The 12,167-nt window shown below is 34.6% G+C and overlaps 4 protein-coding genes across 5 annotated transcripts; 3 read left to right on the top strand and 1 right to left on the bottom strand.

Annotated features, from left to right (window-relative positions):
* Positions 1 to 67: 67 nt before the first annotated feature.
* Positions 68 to 2,356, top strand: LOC106720339 (probable tRNA (uracil-O(2)-)-methyltransferase). Its single transcript, XM_014514983.2, has 4 exons — positions 68 to 699; positions 798 to 991; positions 1,126 to 1,371; positions 1,438 to 2,356. Exons 1-4 carry the CDS (start codon positions 204 to 206, stop codon positions 2,290 to 2,292), a joined length of 1,791 nt encoding a protein of 596 aa, XP_014370469.2. The 5' UTR covers positions 68 to 203; the 3' UTR covers positions 2,293 to 2,356.
* A 140-nt stretch (positions 2,357 to 2,496) lies between these two features.
* On the bottom strand, positions 2,497 to 4,387 carry LOC106720341 (peroxisomal targeting signal 1 receptor). The gene has a single exon (XM_014514986.2). The coding sequence runs from the start codon at positions 4,231 to 4,233 to the stop codon at positions 2,629 to 2,631; it is 1,605 nt and encodes a 534-aa protein (XP_014370472.2). The 5' UTR covers positions 4,234 to 4,387; the 3' UTR covers positions 2,497 to 2,628.
* Positions 4,388 to 4,963: 576 nt separating this feature from the next.
* On the top strand, positions 4,964 to 6,676 carry LOC106720342 (UPF0545 protein C22orf39 homolog). 2 transcript variants are annotated; one of them, XM_014514987.2, is made up of 4 exons: positions 4,964 to 5,085; positions 5,167 to 5,319; positions 5,621 to 5,785; positions 6,396 to 6,676. In XM_014514987.2, exons 2-4 carry the CDS (start codon positions 5,230 to 5,232, stop codon positions 6,618 to 6,620), a joined length of 480 nt encoding a protein of 159 aa, XP_014370473.2. In that variant the 5' UTR covers positions 4,964 to 5,085; positions 5,167 to 5,229; the 3' UTR covers positions 6,621 to 6,676. The 2 variants fall into 2 exon arrangements, with proteins under 2 accessions (XP_014370473.2, XP_014370474.2); XM_014514988.2 differs by having other exon boundaries at positions 4,968 to 5,066.
* A 678-nt stretch (positions 6,677 to 7,354) lies between these two features.
* LOC106720340 (putative aldehyde dehydrogenase family 7 member A1 homolog) lies at positions 7,355 to 12,110 on the top strand. Its single transcript, XM_014514984.2, has 8 exons — positions 7,355 to 7,792; positions 8,235 to 8,451; positions 8,918 to 9,135; positions 9,872 to 10,087; positions 10,289 to 10,468; positions 10,699 to 10,881; positions 10,959 to 11,165; positions 11,381 to 12,110. The coding sequence occupies exons 1-8, from the start codon at positions 7,622 to 7,624 to the stop codon at positions 11,597 to 11,599; spliced, it is 1,611 nt and encodes a 536-aa protein (XP_014370470.2). The 5' UTR covers positions 7,355 to 7,621; the 3' UTR covers positions 11,600 to 12,110.
* Positions 12,111 to 12,167: the final 57 nt, after the last annotated feature.

Genomic DNA, 12,167 nt, shown 5'->3' with positions numbered 1-12,167 from the left:
AATACCTCTGCAACAGGTGAAGACTGTACATTTTTAAACTTTTTGCTGTTCGCTGTCAAGATCACATTGTCAACTGTACGATTACCGTCAATGTCAGAGTGTCAATCATAAACCACAACAAATGAAATGTGTGGATTGAGCAGTGTAACAATTTCTTTAAGTTTCTCAATTCAAAACATGTGAAACAGAGTGCATTAATTTATATGAGCATTAAACTATATTACAACTCGGACATGGACTCGCCTAAAGTGGTTTCTTTTTGGCAGGCGATTGATATACTAATAAATAAACCTCATGTTATTAATACAAGATTGTGGGGTTGTAATTTGCTTTCTAAACATATTTGCCAAGATGCAGATAATCAATATAACCGTGATATTGAATTAAATGATTTGTATTTAAAGAATACAAATGAAGTACTTAGTTTTATGGAAAATTTATTTCTGAAAACTAACCTCGTACCTCTTAATGAAAACAATGTGGAAAGGCAGAATAACTTTATAGAAATTATTTTATTAGAACTATTGCCTAAAAATTACATTGACAGCCATGGTTTCCAATTAGTCTGTTTGAATAAGTATAAAGCAACTGCAACATTTTATGATGTGACTCCTAAACAATACAATCAAAATCTATGTCCAAATTTCACTTACAGCTTTCACCTAATCAATGAGGATGTACTTCTTAATGGATGTAATGGTTAGTTTCTGAATTAAATATCAGTTATTAGACATTTTGTGTGTGTTAATATTTAAACTATTTACAATATAATTTAAAAAAAAACATTGCACTTACAGACGACAATTCTAAATCCCAGAAATGGCTTCGACTTAATGTATTACCGCATATCATTAAATGGATGGATCAAGATTTAGTTACCAATTATAATAAATCTGTAACCATCAGAGATTCTCTAGCTCTTGTACCAAATGATAAATATTACACTACATATAACAGATTAAAGCTCAAGTATGGGAAAGCCATGGTTCAGGTAATACATAAAATATTTGTATCCCAAATTTCGTATTTTTTGTTTAAAATATAGAGAAATAAACACTGCGAGAATTTATCATTTTAAATGTTTATAATTTATTATTTTATGTAACTAAAATTTCAATATTATAGATTTGGCCAGAGAGCACTGATCCTACCAAATTTGTGTTTGAAGATGTTGCTATTGCCACTTACTTACTCCTTCTTTGGAACAATAACCATGATAATTCATCTAAAAAACCAATAAATTTTATCGACATTGGCTGTGGGAATGGCTTGCTTGTATATATTTTGACAAAAGAAGGACATAAAGGATTGGGAGTAGATGTACGAAAAAGAAAAATTTGGGAGATGTATGATCAGGATATACAACTTGAAGTAAGTAATTTGGAGAAAGTTCTATCTTAATGTCTTAAGCTAAATATAATTGTTGATTAATTTCAGGAAAGAACTGTGAGACCAGAAAACATTTGTGACTTCAAAGGATTTGATTGGATAATTGGAAATCATTCTGATGAACTCACACCTTGGATACCAGTTATGGCATCAAGGTGTTCTTACAATTGCAATTTCTTTTTACTTCCATGCTGTGCCTATAATTTCGATGGTACAAAGTATCAAAGACAAAATTCTTCGAAAAGTCAATACAATGAATATTTAGATTATATCCACAAACTATGTGAGGATTGTGGTTTCAATACTGAAATAGATAGACTTAAAATACCAAGTACAAAAAGAATTTGCCTCATTGGTAGGACAAGGAAATATGAAGATGATCAATATGAAACATACAACAAAAAAGTTTTAGAGATAATCAATAATGGTAAAGAGTTTGATAACACAAGTAATGGTAATCATTTTAAAGCCAGAAACCCTATAGAGAAAGTAAAAAATTGCACCCAAATTGAGAAATCAGTCATTGAAACTGTTGTCACTAATATTACAAACCTTCTCTTAGATGGATGCAATTTTAAGGATGAATGGAACCCAGGAAAGGAACTACCTATTGGGGAACTTGTTGATCAAATACCAGCAGACACTTTAAAAGCTTTGAAATCTGAATGTGGAGGATTGCAGACATTATTAAAGAATAACCATCATGTTTTTAAAGTGCAAAAAGGAAAAGTTCAATTGAGACATCCAAAATCTGTTGAAGATATTATGAAATCTATGAAAATACACAAAAACAAAAGTTCATCTGTAAGAGTACAAATAAAACCCTGTTGGTTTTATAACAATCATCCTCAGGGTTGCCCCTTAAGTGATAGTAGTTGCAGTTTTCTACATGCAAACATTTGACAAATATTTAATATCTAAATTAGATAAAACTAATTAAGGGCTGGAAAAGAATGAGTATTTGGTAAAGGCAATTTATTTTATTATAAGACTAGCTGTCTTAATAATTGACTATTTTGTTACCATTTCATTAAGAAATAAAGAAATGTTAAATGTGTAAATATCAATATATAATTTATGTTTTCAATCATAGTTTAATTATAAACCTTTAATAAGAATTTCTTATTAATTAACACCTTATAACCCTATAATCAATATAACCCTTGTTGTCACTTAAATTCTTAAAAATGTATTTTCCCCTATAAACAAATCAAAAATTTTAATTTGTAATTCACCACCTCAGGCATCCAATTCAAATTGTTTATTGAGTTCATCCAATTTCCTGTCATCAACTAAACTTGCTGCTTCATGATTTCCCATGAAAGAACAAACCATTCTTAATGTTGACCAGATGGTTGAAGATCCAATATTAGATGCTGAAGTGTCTTGGTGCAAGTTCTTAGCTTTATTCTGTTGGTTTAGGGCAACAAGGAAATGCTCAGCAGCTTGTTTATGTGCACCTAAATTCATGCATGTTACACCCACATTATATCTAGCTCTTATAAAACCTGGCTCTAAATTAAGAGCTTCATGATATGCATTAACTGCTTCTTCTGATTTATTACTGTTAGCCAGAGTTGCACCAAGTCGGTTCCATAACTTTGCATTTTCATTAGACACCATCAAAGCTGTTTTAAAACAATCTACAGCTTTATCATATTCCTGACTAATATTAAAAATGACTCCAAGTGCATTTTGAACATCAGGATCTATTTCTGAGGGATTCAACTGTGCTGCTCTTAAATACAAAGATTTGACATGATTCTCTAATTCTTTTAAATCTAAATTCTGAATTTCTACATCTCTGGGCAATAGGTCACTATATTTCGGACTTGCATTCAACCAATTAGATAAAGCAATAAATGCAAATTTAGGCATATCTTCATTAGTATAAGCTGCTGCTAAAGTGATGTAAGCTTCTAATTGTCTGGGATCAATTGCAAGAGATTTTTTCAATGCTGTAATAGCCAATGGATCTTGCTCATTCTCTGCTTGAGTAGTTCCTAAGTAATACCAAGCTTCAGCAGATTCGGGTTGTTGCTGCACAGCAGCTTCAAAACATAGAACTGCCCCCGGTATATCTCCCATTTTTAATTTTTCTTTCCCAAGTTCGAATGCACTTTTGTTTTCTAACATGACATTGCCATCTGTAAATGTATATTCTTCTGGAATTCCATCGCTGTTTGATAATTTCCAATCACCAGTCATATCACTCAATTTAGCCCATTCATCTTTGTATTTTTCAGCCATTTCATCAATTATTTTGTCTTTACCCAACGCTCTTTGATCTTGTTCAGATTCTCCAAGATTTAACTCTCCAGCGCTTATGCGCTTCATAAATGACATAAATTGATTATATGCTTGTTCATCATCAACTGTTTCAACATATTCTTGAGCTTTTGCTCGCACATCTCTGTCCTCAACATTTTTAAACTCAGATTCATCCATATATTGAATACTGACATTTGGTAACATTTGGTGTCTTGATGCAGATGGAAGAGGAGCCTGGAATGTACGCAACATACCTGTTGGAGGCATGTAGGATGATGATGGACCTGGTAGCCAAGGCGAATGTATATGGGAATTGACTGTACGCATTTGATTTGTTGTAAGGTTGGGCATAGTATGCTGTTTTGAACTCTCAACTTCTGGTACACTGTTAAGCAAAGTTTTCATATTAAACGTTTGTGGTACTTGAGTATTTTGTGCTAAGAATTCATTAACCAATCTATCAGATTGTGAGACTGGTTGCGAAAGAGAAACATCCCGACTGACAATATTCGACAATTTAACAAGGGAGTTGTTACCACCACAATCACTTCCAACTAATTTATTGAGCGCCATGTCGATATAAATATTCACGATCTATTTTAAAGTTGTACGTTTTTGTAACTTATAACAGTAAAGCGTAAAGTCGGTTCAAAGGGCACTTTTGGTATCAATTTAAGATAAGTTCAAAATGTAAATAAAGCGAGAAGTGGAAAATAAAGTACAAATGTCAGTCTATGACTTTTTTTTTTTTAATTTTATGACCTGGTATCAGTCTATGGCAAATGTCAACATTGCACAGCTTATATTTATTACTTATTTATTTATAATATAGTGTTAACCTTGGAAATACAACTATGTCCCACAAAATTATTTAAAATTTAAAATTTGACTAGGATCAAAAATTATTTTTAAATTTAAACTAATATAGAATAAAAGTAAATAATAATAATTAAGTTTCGTATGGTTGGTGGAAATGCCTAATTCTTTATTTTTTGTCTTATTATCTTTCGGTTTATTACAAAACTAGCTTTTACCCGCGACTCCGTCCGCGCGGAATAAAAAATAGAAAACGGGGTAAAAATTATCCTATGTCCTTTTCCTGGTTCTAAGCTACCTGCCCACCAATTTTCAGTCAAATCGATTCAGCCGTTCTTGAGTTATAAATAGTGTAACTAACACAACTTTCTTTTATATATATAGAAATGTTCTGCAAGAAATTAAGCGAATTATAATTGTAAAATTCGTCTAAATTTTATGAACGTTTGACGAGAAATATGAATCAGAAATCAGCTGATTGTCAATGTCACATTTTCAAATTTGCATTTCGCATGGATTTTAGGTTAGAATTAGAATTGAATGTAAATGCCCTAATATATATACCAAATGGCTAACGCCTAACATTATGAGTGGGTAAAATATATACAGGTGATATAAATCACATTTGATAAAAATGCATATTGTCCAATTATACCGTCAAAATTATATCAAGAATAATTTCTTTTATAGTTACGCAAGTCTAAAGCAACCCCGATAAAAGAGAAGATTGTGTAAAATTTCGGCCTACACATAATGTCGCAAACGGTTGCAGACAAAACAGATCCAGAAAACACACCTTCCGATTCTACAGAACCAACAATAAACCCAGATGAAAAGTGGCTGGTACTTTTTTATTATTCTAAAATTCTTATATAAGCGAACCTCGATTTTTCCTAATTATTTAGCGAAGTCTTATAAAATAGATCACGCTTTGTTATGATAAATAATAAAAAAAAATATCCTGTAAAACATGATTTACTGTGCCTTCTTTTTTACTATTTATTTTTTATTAGAACCTTTTAACTAGCCTTTACCTTTAAATACATTTTGCTTTATTTTACTTTCATTTTATTTTAATTTAATGTTTTAATATTTTATGGTACTTTTTGATATCAGAATAATATTTTTTTCCCTATCTGGACAGATAAGAGATTGTGAAGTATACAAAGATGAGTACAAAGAATGTACAAGTTTCCGGGGTAGATTCCATCAGTATTTTATATTTGGCGAGCCACAGGACTGCAATCAATGGAAAAAAGACTATGATAATTGCTGTAAATGGGAGAGCAGTAAAGATGTAAAAGCTGGAGTAGGTTAAATTTTTATAATAATAATTTTACACTAATTACAATATACTATATGCAGGAAATAGGATCAATTGGTATGATACTAAAAAGTAAAAAGGTACTTCTGGCAATTCATAAACTGACATGCATGTTTGGGTAGATGTATGAATGTAGAAGTGAGAGGTGTGTCAGGACCATGCCAAATGGAGATTGGTGGTCTATACCTACCCCTCTGGGTTATGATCGTGAGTTGTGTTGTTGTTTTCGTACAATATACTTTATAGAATAGAGATTTTGCCTGTGAATCTGTCCGCATGTTATTTAAAAAACATAATTAGTAGTGTATGTGTTCTTCCAGACTATGTTCTACATCAATGTTAAATTTCAGCAAGGTCCATGCAAGGTCCGTTCTGAAAATATCCATCCAACCATACATCCAAACATTCGCATTTCAAATATTAATATGATGTCAATATTTTTGATAGCTTAAAACCAGCTGTGCACGGTGCTCCCCGTGCAACCCTGTGCACAACCTTTTATGGCATGCCTAAAATTGAAATGTGTGCAGCGACTATTGCAAAGTTCTAAGCCACAAAGAAGTTCAAAAGAGTCTTGAACTATTTTACGTTACAGGTAGCTGTAATAGAAAGCGAAAAGAAACGACGGTTGGAGAGGTTGAGGGCTTACTACAGAAATGATACGTGGAAGAAACGCGACGCACCACCCACTGACTGGGACAAGCCATTGCCAGAGTGGATGGCTAAGCGAGATGAAAATACTTATCTTGCGCAAAAAGCCAAAGAAATGAGAGAGGGGAAAACGGAAGAAATTAGTGATAGCTTCTGTACAATAATGTGACAATAAGTTATTTTTAGTTAATGCAAAATTTTAGGAAATTCCTCTTTTACAGCAGTACAATCATTGTTTTTAGTAAAATTATTTATTACGAAATTTTTGTTTTATTTGCTTACTACCTGTGGCCCACGACTCTGTCTACGCGGTATTAAAAAAAATTATTACTAGGCTATGCGTTCTTGCTGCATACATAATGTCAAATTTCAGCAAGATCTATGCAGCCGTTCTGGAGATACTTTCTAACAAACATCCAAACATTCGCATTTATAATATTAGCAAGATATATAAGGTCGTATTATAAAGTTAACAAGAGTTAATTTTACAGATTCCAGATTTCAAGTCATTAAGACCGACTGGCAAGCTCTGGCGATATATTGTCTATTTTGAATTTTTTTTAACCTAACCCGAATCAAATTCCTCAAACACTCTTGCATTCTTTACAAATTGTCATAAAAATATAGTGCGCGGCTAATCTTTATAGGACCAATGCACAATCGACATTTTTTATGCGTGTAAGTCGAGAAAGTTTCGTGTAAGTTAAAGTCAAAAGCTTACAATCAAACTACAATATATTATTTTTATACATTGAAATAAATTTATCCAATTGATCTGTTCTCCATTTCCGCATTGGCTTAAGCTGGTACTGAGAGTACTGTGCTAAATTACTACGCAAAACCTGTTATACTGCATGCAATGCAAACTCGCCTTGCAAGCTCTATATGGAATACGTAGTTGTTTTTCATTTTTAGAAAAATCTGCACGTCTTCAGACCAAGATAGCGACTGCCTAGTTTTTAAATAGTGTATTTTCTCAATAGGTCGAATTATACATTAAATTGCCAATTCATGCCCAGCAACAAAAATAATCAAATAATTCTACCGATAATACATACGTGGAGGTACAGATAGTTCGTTAGTCAAGTGATAACATAAATTAAATATGTTTATACAGCTCTGAGTGGAAAATAAGTCATATCTTTCCACAACTCCGTTACAACTGGACCGATGAGTCGTTTACTTTGCCGTACAGTTTTTACTCTTCGTTTAAAGCTGCCGTTATCCCGTAAGATGTCTGCTTATTTGATCGACGATCCCAAATATGCTTTCTTAAAAGATTTGGGCTTGGAGAAGAAAAATATTGGTGTTTTTAATGGAAAATGGAATGCTAATGGCCAGGTATGTAAAATATTTTTAAAGTGTGAAGGCAATAGATGTTAGCTTACAAGTTAATCAACTTAAATTTTGTTTATTAATTTAATTTAATGTTTTTCCTTTCGTAATTGATTTAAAACCAATATTTTAGTACTGATACTTTTTAGGAAGACTAAAATTAGACTTCATCGTAATGGTAGGTACCTATGTTATATGTTGTTAAATTAAACATGGTTTACTTGACCAAGTGTACCTCATATATGGAAATTACATTTTACACATGTGGTGTGAACAAGATTTTCTTTTCTGAAACTTACTATGATAACATGTTATGAATTTTAGCTTTATAGTTCGTTTACATTGTAAAGAAAAAAAGTAGGTCAATTTCTTTCTTTTTTCTAATTATGAGAAAATCGTCTTTGTTGACATTATAATCCAACATCGTTTATTATCTATGTTCAATCAGGTAATCCAATCAATCAGTCCGGCTAATGGCAAAGTGATAGCCGAAGTGCAAGGAGCGAGTGCATCTGACTACGAGGCTTGTGCAGCGGCCGCGCAGGATGCCTGGCACTCTTGGGCGGACCTGCCCGCGCCCTCCAGAGGGGAGATAGTGAGGCAAATTGGAGATGCACTGAGGGAAAAACTACAGCCATTGGGACAGTTGGTCTCCTTGGAAATGGGTACAGTCACACATTAGATCATCGTAATCATCGTTCGATTAGACTAGACTGACTTAGGGCTGTTTAGAATACATACGAATTACTACAATATAATTATTGATAATACTGTGACCTCTGTTAGGTCGGCACTTGATAAAAATACTTACGTCGATTAACATGAGTAAATGTAGATAGTCCCCTGAATGTGCCACCAAGTGAGTTAACAGATAGCAAATTGTATTTTAATATTATCTTTTGATATAATCATATCAGTTGAATGAACTTCCATAGATGTAATCTCAAAATTCTGTAGCAGCCTTTTCTGATCGTTTTCTATAAAAATAAGAAAAAGTATGCATTTTAGCAATAACATATCACAATAAATAACAACTTTATATCAGTTTCATGATAAAAAAACTGTTAAGAATAATATTTACAGATATTATCAAATGACGCAATAAATTAAATATGTATTTGTTTTCAATAGGAAAAATTCTTCCCGAAGCTGTTGGAGAAGTTGTGGAGTATATCCACGTGTGTGATTTGGCTTTGGGCCTTTCCCGGTCTCTGCCGGGGACCGTGTTCCCTTCAGAACGGCCGGGGCACATGCTTATAGAGAAATGGAATCCACTCGGCGCCATTGGAATCATAACAGCGTTCAATTTCCCAGTAGCCGTGTTTGGATGGAACAGTGCTATTGCTATGGTAAGAATATAGATTATAAAACCCTAAAGTACTTACCCTATAGTAGGTTTATAACAGTCCATTCGCGTATTTATGACACATGAAGGTCACTAAATCACCCATACATTCAATTTGTATGTATGAATGTATGTTTTCTTCTTAATAATATTGGTTATTTATGTAATGAGTTCGCATTAAACATTGTCACTTATGTGTGTTTACATATTTTAACCCAGTTAAATGTTGCGTATCTTTTGATAAATACAAACATCTGATAGTGTTATTTATTCGAATTGGTACAAGTATTATGATTACTGATAGGATTTTTAATAATTTCATATTTATCTGAAGGCTCAACTGAAAAACACTTTGATTAACGTTTAATAGAGATTCTATCGAATCGAGATTTTAAATAAAAACGTGCAATCCAGGATGGTATTCAAATAATGGTTTTGCAGAATGCGAAACAGAAGTAATTAAAAAGATTAACACTTATCGATTGCATTATGACATTACTTTCATAAGTACATTTTTTAAAACTTTTCATAGTCTTGAAAACTAAAAAAACATAAACTTTCCATTCACATTAATTGACATAAAAGTAGAAAATATTCTTATGATAAAATATAAAGTAGCGAGTAATCTACGTTTACAAACGCATACACGTATAAACAGATGCCAATGATGCTAATTTTTCTTAATTTGAACTCATATTGTCGTTAACACAAATAAAACTGAGATGTTTTCGAATTTTTAGGTTTGTGGAGATACCAGCGTATGGAAACCATCTGATACTACGCCCTTGGTCGCAGTAGCGGTCACCAAGATAGTGGAGAGTGTACTGAAAAAGAATGACATCCCTGGCGCCGTTGCCGCGCTTTGCGTGGGCGGGAAAGACATCGGCCAACAGTTGGTACAAGACCCGAGAATGAAACTGGTTTCTTTCACTGGCAGTACTGCCGTTGGTCAACAAGTGAGTATTAAAAACCTTAGTTAAATAAATAAAATATTTTCTGATATATCCCTAATCAAAGCGTGGAATTGCAGAAAAAGAATAAGAATTTACATTGCAACACTGAACTTTACTGTGGGTTTACACTGCAAGCTATGCAACGTAGTGTGTCGCATAATAAAACAAATTAATGTCTACGATGTCCTTACTGTGTTGTTGTAGGTGGGCGTGGAAGTACAGAAGCGGTTCGGACGCCACCTGTTAGAACTGGGCGGCAACAACGCAATCGTGGTGAACGAGGACGCCAACGTTGACCTATTGGTCTCGGCGGCGCTGTTCGCATGCGCCGGCACCGCGGGGCAGAGGTGCACCACCACGCGTAGAATATTTATACATAAGAAGGTACATGAGCAAAAATATTTAGACTTTGATATCACAGGTAGCTAAATAAAAAAAAAATTGTTGATTGATTTATCTCAGGATTCTGCCTTAAAAATTTTTACGTAGGTATTATTAATTTTTTTTTAGTTTGATATGAACGTTCGCTTTTTGGAAAATAATCAGCGCTCGGTTAAGTAGTAGGTGTACCAGTATTAATTTGACTTTAAACTTTTCTATATTTCTTTTTTCAGCTGTATAAAGAAGTGGTTTCAAGATTGGCGAAATCTTTCGCTGGAGTTGTGAGCAAAATCGGAGATCCCTTGGAGGCGAATTCATTGATAGGGCCGCTACACACGGCAGCTGCTGTGGAGGCATACAAGAAGACCGTCGCAGAAGCCGTCGAACAGGGAGGCAAGATAGAATTCGGTGGCAAGGTGATGAGGAAATCTGGAAATAAGCTAACATAAACACCGCAAACTCTATACTCTATAGTCAACGTTAACGTTTGCAGGTTATCGAACGTGAGGGATACTTTGTGGAGCCAACGATAGTCACAGGTCTGGCCCACGACTCACCGCTGGTGAAGAGTGAGTGCTTCGCGCCCATCGTCTACTGCATCGAGATCCCCGACCTCGACACCGGCATCAAGTACAACAACGAAGTCGACCAGGGCCTTTCCTCCAGCTTGTTTACTGAGAATTTGGGCAACGTATTTAAGGTGAAATTGGTTTAATTTCACTTGTCACACAAATTTCATTGTAGATACAGATACCTGAATAAATAGAAATCAATCTGTGTAGAAAGGGAAAGATCAGAGATTATCAAAGTATCCTCAATTTAGACCCATAGATCATTTTGCAGGGGCCGATAAAAATAATTAGTGATACTTGGCGATAGCGTTCATTGTAACTCATATGCGTTATATGTTCGCAGTGGATCGGTCCGCACGGGTCTGACTGCGGCATTGTGAACGTGAATATACCGACTAACGGCGCGGAGGTGGGCGGTGCCTTTGGCGGCGAGAAGGCGACAGGCGGTGGGCGCGAGTGCGGCTCCGACGCGTGGAAGACCTACATGCGCCGCTCCACCGTCACCATCAACTGCTCCGGCGCCATCAAACTCGCACAAAACATTCAGTTCGGCGACGAATAATATTTTCACATTCATAAATCTCTACCCGTCCCATTGTTCATTAGAACACAATAAAAAGTTAATTTTATTTAAATTCAAAAGTATGCAAATTGTGATTTCTTACAAAAACAGCTCAACTAATGTATCCATAGTTACGTAGTTAGTCCGGTGTCCGCATTGACTCGTTTCAGACTCGTCGGGGGTCATCAAGGTTAATGTATACGGGCTTGATACGCGGTTGCGCTACGTGGCTTAGCAAAGTATTTGTATACTTAGCCGTGGACGCGCAAAACGCATCTCGACTGGGCTGGGGACGCGGGATTCGTCGCCGAGGATCCAGTACGGTGGACGCTGGCTAAGCGGGTAGCGTTCGTAGTCTGTACCCCGCACTGACGTCGACAACCTTGATACCGATGCCATTAAAATTTACATAAATGTGTATTCGTTTACAGCTGCTAATTACGAAGACTGATTGTAACGTTATAAATTAAATTTTTTTACCTACCTAAGTTTAATCACTGTTTTATTTTTATGACATAAAATGTAATAAAATCAAGATAAAGCAAACGCTTATATTACCACACATTCG

Source organism: Papilio machaon, chromosome 4 (assembly GCF_912999745.1).
Source record: "Papilio machaon chromosome 4, ilPapMach1.1, whole genome shotgun sequence".
Taxonomy (NCBI): domain Eukaryota; kingdom Metazoa; phylum Arthropoda; class Insecta; order Lepidoptera; family Papilionidae; genus Papilio; species Papilio machaon.
The sequence above is the reverse complement of the archived record's forward strand: the minus strand, read 5'-3'. Positions and strand labels throughout refer to the sequence as shown.